The sequence below is a fragment of the Xenopus laevis genome, chromosome 8L (assembly GCF_017654675.1).
Source record: "Xenopus laevis strain J_2021 chromosome 8L, Xenopus_laevis_v10.1, whole genome shotgun sequence".
NCBI lineage: Eukaryota > Metazoa > Chordata > Amphibia > Anura > Pipidae > Xenopus > Xenopus laevis.
The window spans coordinates 2554583-2568383 of record NC_054385.1 but is presented as its reverse complement, the minus strand read 5'-3'; the positions used below and the strand labels follow the sequence as shown (position 1 = coordinate 2568383).

At 36.7% G+C, this 13801-nt stretch overlaps 3 protein-coding genes across 3 annotated transcripts; all 3 read left to right on the top strand.

Moving 5' to 3' along the window:
* Window positions 1–3083: 3083 nt before the first annotated feature.
* On the top strand, window positions 3084–5812 carry XB5814630.L (provisional ortholog of indolethylamine N-methyltransferase L homeolog). The gene is given in 4 exon segments (NM_001093859.2): window positions 3084–3142; window positions 3412–3588; window positions 4076–4283; window positions 5231–5812. Coding segments are annotated over 3 exon segments (786 nt in total). The 5' UTR covers window positions 3084–3142; window positions 3412–3440; the 3' UTR covers window positions 5661–5812.
* A 1014-nt stretch (window positions 5813–6826) lies between these two features.
* LOC108698850 (nicotinamide N-methyltransferase) lies at window positions 6827–10170 on the top strand. The gene is made up of 3 exons (XM_041572896.1): window positions 6827–6851; window positions 7402–7681; window positions 8564–10170. Exons 1-3 carry the CDS (start codon window positions 6827–6829, stop codon window positions 9012–9014), a joined length of 756 nt encoding a protein of 251 aa, XP_041428830.1. The 3' UTR covers window positions 9015–10170.
* Window positions 10171–10571: 401 nt separating this feature from the next.
* On the top strand, window positions 10572–12952 carry LOC108698849 (nicotinamide N-methyltransferase). The gene is made up of 4 exons (XM_018230696.2): window positions 10572–10672; window positions 10942–11118; window positions 11596–11803; window positions 12366–12952. Exons 2-4 carry the CDS (start codon window positions 10971–10973, stop codon window positions 12793–12795), a joined length of 786 nt encoding a protein of 261 aa, XP_018086185.1. The 5' UTR covers window positions 10572–10672; window positions 10942–10970; the 3' UTR covers window positions 12796–12952.
* Window positions 12953–13801: the final 849 nt, after the last annotated feature.

Genomic DNA, 13801 nt, shown 5'->3' with positions numbered 1-13801 from the left:
TGAAGGACCCCTGGCAATCATATTTAGGGTGCTTTTTCTTGGTACCTAATGATACATGGGTGATATGGTGCTGGGAAGTTGAAGCTTTGAGGCAATTTTTAGATATTTCACCAAAACCGACAATTTTTGGAAAGCCTTGCGACTCAGTAGTTTGGAGCAGAAAGGCATGGGTACCCATTTTAGATTCGGTAGAATGTGTCCTTTCCAAAAATATATGGTTTTGGGGGGTAAACCTATTTTTCTGTGTTTTTACCCCACAAAAAATGCAGTCAATGTGCTGATTTTTCATTAGCTGAAGTTACCCACAGGACTATTTGTATGTGCTAACTTCATTTTGGGGCCTCTAAATGCCATATACTTTGGTAAACCTATGAACAATGGGCACCAAACTGTATGGAGGACCCCTGGCAATCATATTTAGGGTGCTTTTTCTTGGTACCTAATGATACATGGGTGATATGGTGCTGGGAAGTTGAAGGTTTGAGGCAATTTTTAGATATTTCACCAAAACCGACAATTTTGGGAAAGCCTTGCGACTCAGTAGTTTGGAGCAGAAAGGCATGGGTATCCATTTTAGATTCGGTAGAATGTGTCCTTTCCAAAAATATATGGTTTTGGGGGGTAAACCTATTTTTCTGTGTTTTTACCCCACAAAAAATGCAGTCAATGTGTTAATTTTTCAGTAGCTGAAGTAAAGTCCTGGACAATTTGGATGTGCTAACTTCATATTGGGGTCTCTAAATGCCAGGTACTTTGGTAAACCTATGCACAATGGGGATCAAACTGTTCAGTGGACCCCTGGCAATCATATTCAGGGTGCTTTTTCTTGGTATCTAATATAGTGTGTGATATGCGGAGCAGCAAAATAAAACCTTTGAAGTGATTTTTCAAAATTTTGATACATTTTTATAAAAACCGCTACGTTCAGACAAGCTTTGATGTTTGGTAGTTAGGAGTAGAAAGACATAGTTACCCATTTTGGAATCCGCAGAATGTGTACTTTCTAAAAATATATGGTTTTCTGGGGTAAACCTACAGTTTCAGGATTTTGTGGCCTTGGAATCTAAAGTATGCCGTTTTCTGCCTTCTGCTTTCAAAATTCGGTAATATACTGCCGGGAGTTTTTGCTGTACAGATGTCCTAAATCTGGCTAAAACTATACATATCTGGTATTGGCACGTTCGTGAAACACGAGGCTTTCCAAATCAGTTGGATTTTCATGCGTAAAATGAAATATTTTTCTGGTATAAATGCATATATTGTGAAAAATAGGATTTTTTCATTTTTTTTTTGTATTTAGAGCTATAAATCTTTTTGCAGAGGTGGAAATACATGACAACTCAGGCAGATTTAGAAAGCTCAGTTTCTCCCGAAAAAAACAATGTATAGTTTTCCTAGGTAAACTATAGGTTTCCCCTCAGAAAATGAGAGAGCACAAATGTTTCAAAAACGGCTGGCATTTCGCGTAACCAAAATGTGAAATTCTGCTGGCACTTAAAGGGTTAATTAGGTTCGGTGATGCTGTCTGAACATAATAAATAACCTCATTAAGGGCTGCATAATATTTCGGCACTATATAGGATAATAATTAGTGGTGGGCTTCAAATTCTAGAAATGGCTAAATCTATGGGCAACAACATTTTTTGACTCGCAACACTTTTTTTCACCCATTGGAGTCTAAGGGCACTCATCACTAATAATTATATATTTTATAATATTTTGAATTGGTTGGTATGGGGTAATTGCCACTGGTCTGAGTGTAAAATTGGTAAAATATTATAATGTCATTTAGAATGACAACTTTTGTATGTGCTGGGCTTTATTTTGGCTGCTAAACCATTGTAATCATTGTCTAAATAAACATATATTTACATTGTATTTCCGATATGTCTGGAATTTTTGTGTTTTTTTAATATTTAATCTATTAGTCCCCCATACATTTGTTTCATTGTGGGAATTTAAAAATGTTTCAGAAAGCAGATCATGGAAAAAGATTCCATTTAAGCTTTCCTTATATTGTCAAAAACATGTCCATGCATTTTATAACATCTGTAGAGTGATTACACACACACAAGCAAAACACACAAAAAAGATGTTTTGATACAGTTGCTGAGGGACCCCTCCATAAAATGGCTCAGCAGCAATTCCAACATAACCAGTCACTCTGAAGTCCAGGCAGAAGTCAAAGAGCCTCCAACCAAATTAAGCTTTTTATTTGTTTCCCCCACACAGAATATAAGAAGTATCTTCATTTTAGCAGCTAACATACTATATATGGTAAAAATACATCTTTACTGAGTACATCTTATCAGTAAGCGCACTATATATGGTGAAAATCAAGCATTAAACAGTCTCATGTTCCTTGAAATGCTAAAAGCTCTAAATGCCATCTTTAAGGTGTTGCTCTATTCTCTCTATCTACTACTACTCTGTAAATCACTCATTTTCCTTACAGGATCATTACTAGGATTATTAATAATACACATAATCCAATGAACATTGGTTTAATAATTAATACACTATAATTCTGAACAATAAAATGTCAAAATTAGATGCCTGTGTTGAATTCTTTTACTCAGGGTCGGACTGGATGGCCCAGGGCCCACGGAGGTCACTACTTCAGGGCCCACGGAGGTCACTACTTCAGGGCCCCCACAACCCCCGGGCCCCCACAACCCTCGGGCCCCCGGGCCCCCACAACCCCCGGGGGGGAAGACACAGACACCTCAGGCTCCCCGCTCCTACCTTTTTTTCTGATTGCGACTGGAGGCTGGGAGGGAGGTCGGGAGGTGGCACTAACATCAGGTCTGGGTTGGCAGAGCCCACAAGGGCTGGGCCCACCATTTTTTTCCTGATGTCCCGCGGGCCCAATCAGACCCTGCTTCTTACTGTTTATTTTTCCCAGGAAAAGCTTATGTTCTCACAAACAATTAGGCAAGAGAAGTTTAGAGGGATGGGGGAAGAAGAGCACATCTCTTTACTTACTGTCACATGGTTTGTGTTGTGATCCTTTGTAAATAATACAGTGATTATTCATGATTCTCAGTAACAATAAATGCACAGACCCATGGACCATATTTACTGCAGTTATCCAGCATCTTGTGTCAATTATCTCCTGCCAGAACTTTGCACAGAATTCCAGGTGAGCGTGTTCTTTACAACAAATGCCAACTTATTTGGTGTTTTATCTGTGTTATATGGGGTTTGACAATGAGAAGTATTTTATTGAGATTAAGTTGGTGTATAGTTTACAGGAGTGTGTACATAGTTTGTTGTACATTCAATTAATTCATAGTTATAAAAAAACACTAAAATATAACTCTTACAGAGCATTACAAAATCATAGCCTTCACATCTTGGTACAAGTATTTTGATTATAGTCTAACGATATTAAACAAATTTTGCTTATAGTATAACAGGACATTTGGGGAGCCTACACTATGAGCTGCTCAGAGCATAAGGACTACCATGATGAAGAGTTTGATCCCTGTCATCTCTTTGACACGTACGCTGGGTCTGATAAGACCAGTTCTAAGGAGGAGCTGGTGGAAAATCCCATAAAATTTCTCTATAATTTATTGTCATCAGGTATGTTAGCTTTATTATTATTTATAAATGACTGCAATTTTCCATTTCTCGCAAGACCAGTTTTAGGCAGGCTCTCCAGTTCTAGAGCCAGAAGCACCAAAATGAATGGGCATCATATACATTGTTCTGTTGGCATTGAATTTATGTTTGATTCCAAATATTCAAAGGAAAATCTGTTACAATTTTAGTCTCCTTAAAATTAGCCAAATACCCAATCTTGTCCAAATACTAAACCAAAATAGACTTCTAATTTACATATTTTAATCTGAAAACAATCCGAAATTCAATTATAGGTGTCACCTTCAAATGTCTGGTGTTTTCAGGCAACATCACATATCAGTCATTCTGTTTAACTAAATTCTAAAGGTTTGGACAAATATATATTTTGTAAAAAGTTGTTGGAAAATATGGAGAAACCCCAAACTAAACCATTCATACAAAAAAGTAAACAATTTGTTAGAAGTCATCATTTTTGTTTTTGCTGTAGGTTCTGTGAAAGGAGAACTATTGATTGAGCTTACCACTGGCTCTGCTGTTTGGGAAAGCTTTGTTGCTGCTGATTTCTTCAAAAATATTATATTGCTGGAATCTTCAGACTGCTGTATAAAAGCCTTAGAGAATTGGATCAGAAATGAACCTGGAGCTGTGGAACAAGCCCATGTTTTAGAGTTTGTTTGCTCACTTAAAGGGCAAAGGTAAGGGTGTTTAAACACATGGTTGTGTAATTTATTTGGTAAGATCTAGTTTAAATAACCTGCAATTTCCTTAAAGGAGAAGGAAAGGTTAAAACTAACTAAGCCTTATCAGAAAGGTACACCTAAATATACCAGTAAACCCTCAAAGTAGTGCTGCTCTGAGTCCCCTGTCAAAGGAAACACAGCATTTCTTTCCTTCTATTGTGTACTCATGGGCTTCTGTATCAGACTTCCTGCCTTCAGCTTAAACCTCATTGCCCTGGGCAAGAGCATGCTCAGTTTGTTCCTCTCCCCCCCCCCTCCCTTCTCTACTGTAATCTGAGCACAGAGCAGGGAGAGAATCAGGCAGGAAGTGATGTCACACCACATTAATACTGCAGCTCCTATCCTAAACAAACAGAGAGTTTCAAGAGCTTTTTACTCAGGTATGGTAAAACATTCTACAGAATAAATAAAGCATTCTAGCTTGCACTGTTGCAGCTAATCTATTGACAATAAAATGCCTCTGTAGCTTTCCTTCTCCTTTAAAGGGGCTCTAATCACTGTCACTTAAACATACTGTAGTAAGATTTAACAACTATAATGAACACCCAGAAAATATATATTTTCAGTTGTAGAAATGGCAACCAATCTGTCATTATCTGTGAGTCCAGGTTTGAGTCAAAATCTCTGTGTTGCAATAATTATCTGCTCTAGACATTCTATATAATTTTTGTTTTTGATTTTCAAGTGCTGTGAGTAGAAATACATTTCTAGGGAAACAATTGACAGATTGAGACTGGTATATTTACCTCCCTCTTCTTCAGTTTAAAGCCAGTTGGGTGTCTTTTTCAATATCAAAAACTGTTACTTGCAAATGGTGTCTTCAAGGTTTTGCTCCTTTATTAAGTAGGGTAAGAAAAGTGCTATGTTTTCCAAATCACAGCAAATAATATCTTGTTTTTCAGTACAGAGTGGAAGAAACATGAAGAAAAAACCAGAAGGGCAATCAAACAACTGGTAAAATGGGACATCACGAAAGAGAACCCACTGGGTACAGTTGTGTTGCCCCAAGCAGATTGTTTATTAACCGCTTATTACTTGGAGGTCATTAGCAAAGATCAAGACATCTATATTAACCTTCTAAAGAAATTTGTGTCCCTTCTGAAGATTGGAGGTCACCTGATCCTGGTGTCAATGATCAACATTTCTTATTACACGGTCGGCCAACACAAGTTTGCTGCTCTAAAGTGCAATGAAGAGTTTATACGAAAAGCTCTGGCAAAAGTTGGATGCACCATTGTAAGCTCTGAAACTCACAAAGGGAAATTTAAATCATCTTTAACCGATTATGAATCAATTGCCTATTTTGTGTCTCGTAAAGACAGGGTGGAGTAACTGGTTGGATTCAGTTGCAATTACATTCCTCACATTAATTTTGCATTAAATTTCATGTCTATTATGTCTACTCTTAGATTTGTCTTCCTAATGCATAAAGTATATCCATGATATAGGAATACCATTATCAAAATAAAAATTTAAATATTTGCTTGAAAACAGTGTGTAATATTGTGTGAACTTGTGTGCCAAAAAATGGCTAAAAAAAGGCTTGGATTGTGGAGTCAGTTTCCTGTTACACATGGAAATGTCTCTACTTCCTTTCTCCCTTCCTGTTTTGAGACAACAATTCCAGATATACACTCAGGATCAAAACAATAGTCTGAGAGGGCATGTAGCAAATCAATATTCCTTTATATTTCTAGCAGTGATTCCTGGTAATATCTCTGACATGAAGAAGTGAGTGATCGAATAGCAAAGCAAAGACAGAATCACATAAATACATGAAATCTGATATTCTAATATGATAGAAAACAATAATAAAAAAGTTTTATTTGAATAGGTATTCCTTTAATATCCCTTGGGCTTTCAGTGGTATCAAGGAAAGTAAGAAGACATTGGGGCAAATTCATTAAAGGGAGAATTTTCACCTGAGAGTGCTTCGCCGCACTTCTCGCCACTTTGAAAGGGCGCAAATTCAGTGTTTTTTACATCTTTAATGCATTTCCGGCATACAGGATATGATGTTACCGACATAAGCTGGAGAAAGATGTAGCTTCGTTTTATCAGTTCGTCGAACAATATCATATCATTCACTGTATTTAGTCTTAGTACAAGTTTTTTTATTACCGTTGAACAACAGTAAATTAAATAGGAAGTTTTCTCAATTTCTAGGAAGTTTTCTTAAAAAAGTTCAAATTTAAAATTTAAAAAACTTGAATTAAAAAAAAAAGCTAATTGAAAATAAGTGTTTATCCCATATTTAAATATTATCATTTGAATTTTGTGAGCTCTTGTCGCTTGACTTTTTTTGCTGGCTTTAGCTGTGTACGATCTGCAGATTATGGAGCAAATTCACTAAGATCCGAAGTTGCACCAGCGATAGCTGGCGGATTTTCGCCAGTTCTATGCAAATTCGCTAAAATGCGAATTTGCGCTCAGGGAGGCGAATGGTAGCGAAGTTACGCTAGCGTTAATTAGTCAAGCAAAGCGAATTTACGCTAGTGATGCCTCATTTGAATACGGCGCCAAGTAAAAGTACAATAAACGTATATGTTGCAGCAAATACATTACACTACACAAGCCTGGGAAAGCTTCATAAAATAAAATAGAGTTGTTATTTTGCCCTATACATGAGCCCACTGTATAGTTTAGGTGCCATATGTTAGGAAATGTAGGGGGGAAGGAAGGTGCCCCCAAAAAAAATGTATGTTTTTTTCAGCCTATCACCCTTAAAAAAGGAAAAGACGCCAGCGTTTTTTGGGACTTAGAAAAAATTTCAACTATTTTGGGACTTAGAAAATTTTTCAACTTTTTTTTTTAAAACTCCTATCTACTTTATTGCACTTCGCCTGCTCTAACCCAGCGAAGTAAACTCTGGCGAAGGAGGTCACGTTCAGAAAAAGACCAATGTTAGTAAATTTGCGTATTTTCGCCCCCTTCGCCAGAGTGCAACTTCGCCAGCGGTGCGAAGTTGCGATAGGCTATCATCATCGCTGGTGAATTTTCGCCAGGATGACTGATAGTAAATTTGCGAAGTTGCGAAATGACTTCACACTGGCGAATTTTCGCCAGCATTAGTCACTTCGCCCTTTAGTGAATTTGCCCCACAATCTTATAGTTGTGCTATTGCTTTTTTATTTATTTGATGCAGGTTTGGTGAAAGGGGAAACTGTGATTGAACTTAGTGTTACTTCATCTTTTGTGCATATGTTGGTGGCTGCTGATTACTTTGACAACATCATCATGTTACACTCCTGTGAATCCGATAAACAAGAGGCACAGAAATGGTTAAACAAGGAACCAGAAGCCATAGACCACTCTCACCTTACAACCTTTGTCTGTGGTCTTAAAGGGGAATAGTGAGTAAAAGAAAGAGGTGAAAAGAAAAGAAATTTCTCTAACAAATCGGGAATATGCGTATAAAGAGTGTAAAAATCATGAAAAACTCTACTACAAAGGGGTGCTCATTCTATTAGACCATATTTTATCCATTCAGACTTTTAGAGAGTTTTTGGATTTTTTTTTTCCTATTAAATTTCGATAAAAGATTTTTTTAGTTCATTGTCCAGTATTTCTTTTGATCCGCTAATAATTTACGAGGCTTTAAGGATTTTAGAGAAATGGAGTTCAATTGTAGTTTTGGAAAACCCTAAAACCACCACTATTCTAATGTCGATAAATGGGCCTCCCCATTGTAAATTATTCAATATATTTTCCAAACGAGAATTTGTATTTAAAAAAAATTGCTTAGATAGCTCTACTAGAGATAAGCAATTTTCACATGATACAGGTTTGCAGCGAATATCATGTGGCTTAAGTTTTCATGAACCTGTTTGCTATGTGTTTTATTTTGTCAGACAAAACATTATTTTGTGAAGGGAAAAAAGTGAAAAAAACACCCACAGACTCCAATTAATTTGGCACTAAAATAAACACTTGAAAAAGCTGATAGACTCCAATGCATTTAAACTGAGAATAAACACAAGGAAAAACACCCATTGACTTGGAATAAGGAAACATTTTACTATGAAATGTCACTATTTTGTGAATTATTTAATGGTTTAGTGACTATTAAAAATGAAATCTACATAATATATTTTTGTTTATAATGTTTGCGTTAATGTACAGAGTGTCTATACTGCTTGTGGTGGACACCTCCTAATCTTTCCAGTTAAGCTAATGTTTCCCTGACTTAAATTGGATGGAAAACATGATTCATTATTTTAAGTCTTGTTTTCTAGCACAACATGTGAGGAACATGAAGAAAAAACCAGAACAGCCAACAAACAGGTGGTACAATGGGACATTACCAAAGAGAACCCACTTGATGATGTTGTGTTGCCCCAAGCAGACTGTGTGCTCAGTTTTGCATATTTGGATCTTGTTAGTAAAGATCATGAGATGTATCTAAAACTTCTAAAACAAATCTCCTCCCTTGTGAAGATAGGAGGTCACCTGATAATGCTTGGAGCCCTTAATGAAACGTACTACATGTTAGGCCAACACGAGTTTTCTACCCGGGCTTATGACGAACAGTTTGTACGAAAAGCTCTGGCAAAGAAAGGGTTTATTATAGAGAGATTTGGGAAAGAGAAAAAAAGACATAATTCTGGTTTGTGTGATTATGAATATTTGACATATTCTGTATCCCAAAGGAAAGAGAGGCCTAAATTCCTGAATCTCCAAAGATGAAGTGGTGTTCATTTTAATGATTATATTGTTGTTCTTTAATTAGGTTTGGTGATGCTGTCTGAACATAATAAATAACCTCATTAAGGGCTGCATAATATTTTGGCACTATATAGGATAATAATTAGTGGTGGGCTTCAAATTCTAGAAATGGCTAAGTCTATGGGCAACAACATTTTGACTCGCAACACTTTTTTTCACCCATTGGAGTCTAAGGGCACTCATCACTAATAATTATATATTTTATAATATTTTGAATTGGTTGGTATGGGGTAATTGCCACTGGTCTGAGTGTAAAATTGGTAAAATATTATAATGTCATTTAGAATGACAACTTTTGTATGTGCTGGGCTTTATTTTGGCTGCTAAACCATTGTAATCATTGTCTAAATAAACATATATTTAAATTTTATTTCTGATATGTCTGGAATTTTTGTGTTTTTTTAATATTTTAACTATGGGTCCCCCCATACATTGTGGGAATTTAAAAATGTTTCAGAAAGCAGATCATGGAAAAAGATTCAATTTAAGCTTTCCTTATATTGTCAAAAACATGCATTTTATAACAGAAAAGAGGAAGATGGGTAAATACTTTGCCTAATTTGCGATCTGTATTGGGAAGGGCTCTTGTTCCATCTTTAGAGTGATTACACTGACACACACAAGTAAAACACACAAAAGAGATGTTTTGATACTTAGCACAGTCGCTGAGGGACCCCTACATAAAATGGTTCTCTGAAGTCCAGGCAGAAGTCAAAGAGCCTCCCCCCAAATTAAGCTTTTTATTTGTTTCCCCCACACAGAATATAAGAAGTATCTTCATTTTAGCAGCTAACATACTATATATGGTCAAAAATACATCATTACTGAGTACATCTTATCTGTTAACACATTATATATTGTGAAAATCAATCATTAAACTGTGTCACATTCCTTGAATTGCCAAAAGCTCTAAACGCCATCTTTAAGATGTTGCTCTATTCTCTCTATCTACTACTACTCTGTGAATCACTCATTTTCCTTACAGGATCATTACTAGGATTATTAATAATACACCTAATCCAATGAACATTGGTTTAATAATTAATACACTATAGTTTTGAACAATAAAATGTCAAAATTAGATGCCTGTGTTGAATTCTTTTACTCAGGGTCGGACTGGGGGGCTCAGGGCCCATGGAGGTCACTACTTCAGGGCCTCCACAACCCCCGGGCCCCCACCCAGGGGAAGACACAGACACCTCAGGCTCCCCGCTCCTACCTTTTTTTCTGATTGCGACTGGAGGCCGGGAGGGAGGTCGGGAGGTGTCACTTACATCAGGTCTGGGTTGGCAGAGCCCACAAGGGCTGGGGGCCCACCAAGTTTTTTCCTGATGTCCCGCGGGCCCATTCAGACCCTGCTTCTTACTGTGTATTTTTCCCAGGAAAAGCTTATGTTCTCACAAACAATTAGGCAAGAGAAGATTAGAGGGATGGGGGAAGAAGAGCACATCTCTTTACTTACTGTCACATGGTTTGTGTTGTGATCCTTTGTAAATATTACAATGATTATTCAAGATTCTCAGTAACAATAAATGCACAGACCCATCGACCGTTTTTACTGTATTTATCCAGCATCTTGTGTCAATTATCTCCTGCCAGAACTTTGCACAGAATTCCAGGTCAGCGTGTTCTTTACAACAAATGCCAACTTATTTGGTGTTTTATCTGTGTTATATGGGGTTTGACACTGAGAAGTATTTTATTGAGATAAAGTTGGTGTATAGTTTACAGGAGTGTGGACATAGTTTGTTGTACATTCAATTAATTCATAGTTATAAAAAAACACTAAAATACAACTCTTACAGAGCATTACAAAATCATAGCCTTCACATCTTGATACAAGTATTTTGATTATAGTTGAACGAAATTAAACAAATTTTGCTTATAGTATAACAGGACATTTCGGGAGCCCACGCTATGAGCTGCTCAGAGCATAAGGACTACCATGATGAAGAGTTTGATCCCTGTCATTTCTTTGACACGTACGCTGGGACTGATAAGACCATTTCTAAGGAGGAGCTGGTGGAAAATCCCATAAAATTTCTCTATAATTTATTGTCATCAGGTATGTTAGCTTTATTATTATTTATAAAGGACTGCAATTTTCCATTTCTCGCAAGACCAGTTTTAGGCAGGCTCTCCAGTTCTAGAGCCAGAAGCACCAAAATGAATGGTCTTCATATACATTGTTCTGTTGGCATTGAATTTATGTTTGATTCCAAAAATTCAAAGGAAAATCTGTTACAATTTTTAGTCTCCTTAAATTTAACCAAATACCCAATCTTGTCCAAATACTAAACCAAAACAGACTTCTAATTTACGTATTTTAATCTGAAAACAATCCAAAATTAAATTATAGGTGTCAGGTGTTTTCAGGCAACATCACATATCAGTTGTCATTATGTTTAACTAAATTCTAAAGGTTTGGACAAATATATATTTTGTAAAAAGTTGTCAGAAAATGTGGTGAACCCCAAACTAAACCATTCATACAAAAAAGTAAACAATTTGTTAGAAGTCATCATTTTTGTTTTTGCTGTAGGTTCTGTGAAAGGAGAAATATTGATTGGGCTTAGCGTTGGCTCTTCTGTGTGGGAAAGCTTTGTTGCTGCTGATTTCTTCAAAAATATTATATTGCTGGAATATTCAGACTGCTGTATAAAAGCCTTAGAGAATTGGATCAGAAATGAACCTGGAGCTGTGGAACAAGCCCATGTTTTAGAGTTTGTTTGCTCACTTATAGGGCAAAGGTAAGGGTGTTAAAGAACATGGTTGTGTGATTTATTTGGTAAGATCTAGTTTAAATAACCTGCAATCTCCTTAAAGGGGCTCTAACCACTGTCACTTAAACATACTGTACTAAGATTTAACTGAACTATGATGAACACCCAGACCCATTGGATGCTCCATCAACATTAGATGCCATCAGAGGGAACAATATATATTTCCAGTTGTAGAATGCTTTTTCTACATGGCAACCAATCTGTCATTAGCTGTGAGTCCAGGTTTGAGTCAGAATTTCTGTATTGCAATAATTATCTGCTCTAGATATTCTTTATGATTTTTGTTTTTGATTTTCGCATGCTGTGAGGAGAAATACATTTCTAGGGAAACTGTTGATAAATTGAGACTGGTATATATACCTCCCTCTTCTTCAGTTAAAAGCCAATGTTGAACTTGACGGTTGGGTGTCTTTTTAAATATCAAAAACTGTTCTTGCAAATGGTGTCTCCAAGGTTTTGCTCCTTTATTAAGTAGGGTAAAAAAGTGCTATGTTTTCCAAATCACAGCAAATAATATCTTGTTTTTCAGTACAGATTGGAAGAAACATGAAGAAAAAACCAGACGGGCAATCAAACAACTGGTAAAATGGGACATCACGAAAGAGAACCCACTGGGTACAGTTGTGTTGCCCCAAGCAGATTGCTTATTTACCATTTTTTACTTGGAGGGCATTAGCAAAGATCAAGACATCTATATAAACCTTCTAAAGAAATTTTTGTCCCTTCTGAAGATTGGAGGTCACCTGATCCTGGTAGCAGCGATCAACATGTCTTATTACACGGTCGGCCAACACAAGTTTGCTGCTCTAAAGTGCAACGAAGATTTTATACGAAAGGCTCTGGCAAAAGTCGGGTGCACCATTGTAAGCTCTGAAACTCACAAAAGGAAATTTAAATCACCTTTAACCGATTATGAATCAATTGCCTATTTTGTGTCTCGCAAAGACAGGGTGGGATAACTGATTGGATTCAGTTGCAATTACATTTCTCACATTAATCTTGCATTAAATTTGCACTATTATGTCTACTCTTAGATTTGTCTTCCTAATGCATAAAGTATATCCATGATATAGGAATACCATCATCAAAATTAAAAAAAAAATATTTGCTTGAAAACAGTGTGTGATATTGTGTGAATCCGTGTGATGAAAAAATGGTTAAAAAAAGGCTTGGATTGGGGAGTCAGTTTCCTGTTACACATGGAAATGTCTCTACTTCCTTTCTCCCTTCCTGTTTTGTGACAACAATTCCAGATATACACTCAGGATCAAAACAATATTTTCGGAGAGCATGTAGCAAATCAATATTCCTTCATATTTCTAGCAGTGCTTCCTGGTAATCTGACCTGAAGAAGTGAGTGGATGAATAGCAAAGCAAAGACAAAATCACTACATAAATACATGAAATCTGATCTTCTAATATGATAGAGAACGATAATAAAAAAGCTTTATTTGAATAGGTATTCCTGGGCTTTCAGGGGCATCAAGGAAAGTAAGAAGACATTGGGGCAAATTCACTAAAGGGCAAATTTTCGCCTGAGAGCGGTTCGCTGCACTTCTCGCCACTTTGAAAGGGCACAAATTCATTACCACTATGCTAATTCACTAAAATGCAAAGTTGCGTCTCAGCAGCGGAACACTGGTGAATTTTTGCTAGCGTTACTTCGGCAGCGTGAGAATTTAATTGCGAATTTTCGCTAGTGTTCATTTATGCTTAAACCTACTTTTAGGTACTCTTACGCTTAGGTCAATTTGCATTAGGTCAATTGTACATTAAAATGGTATGGATGTCTTTATTAGTGATGTTGGTGCAAATACTTCAAGTGGCCACTTTTTATTAAAAATGTCCACGGAACCATAATAAAGATGCAAGAGATCCTCTGTTGCCCTACACATGAGCTCACCCTAAAACAAATGTTCCATGCCCCTCAAATCTTTTGAAGGCAATCCCGCTTTAAAAAAGTAA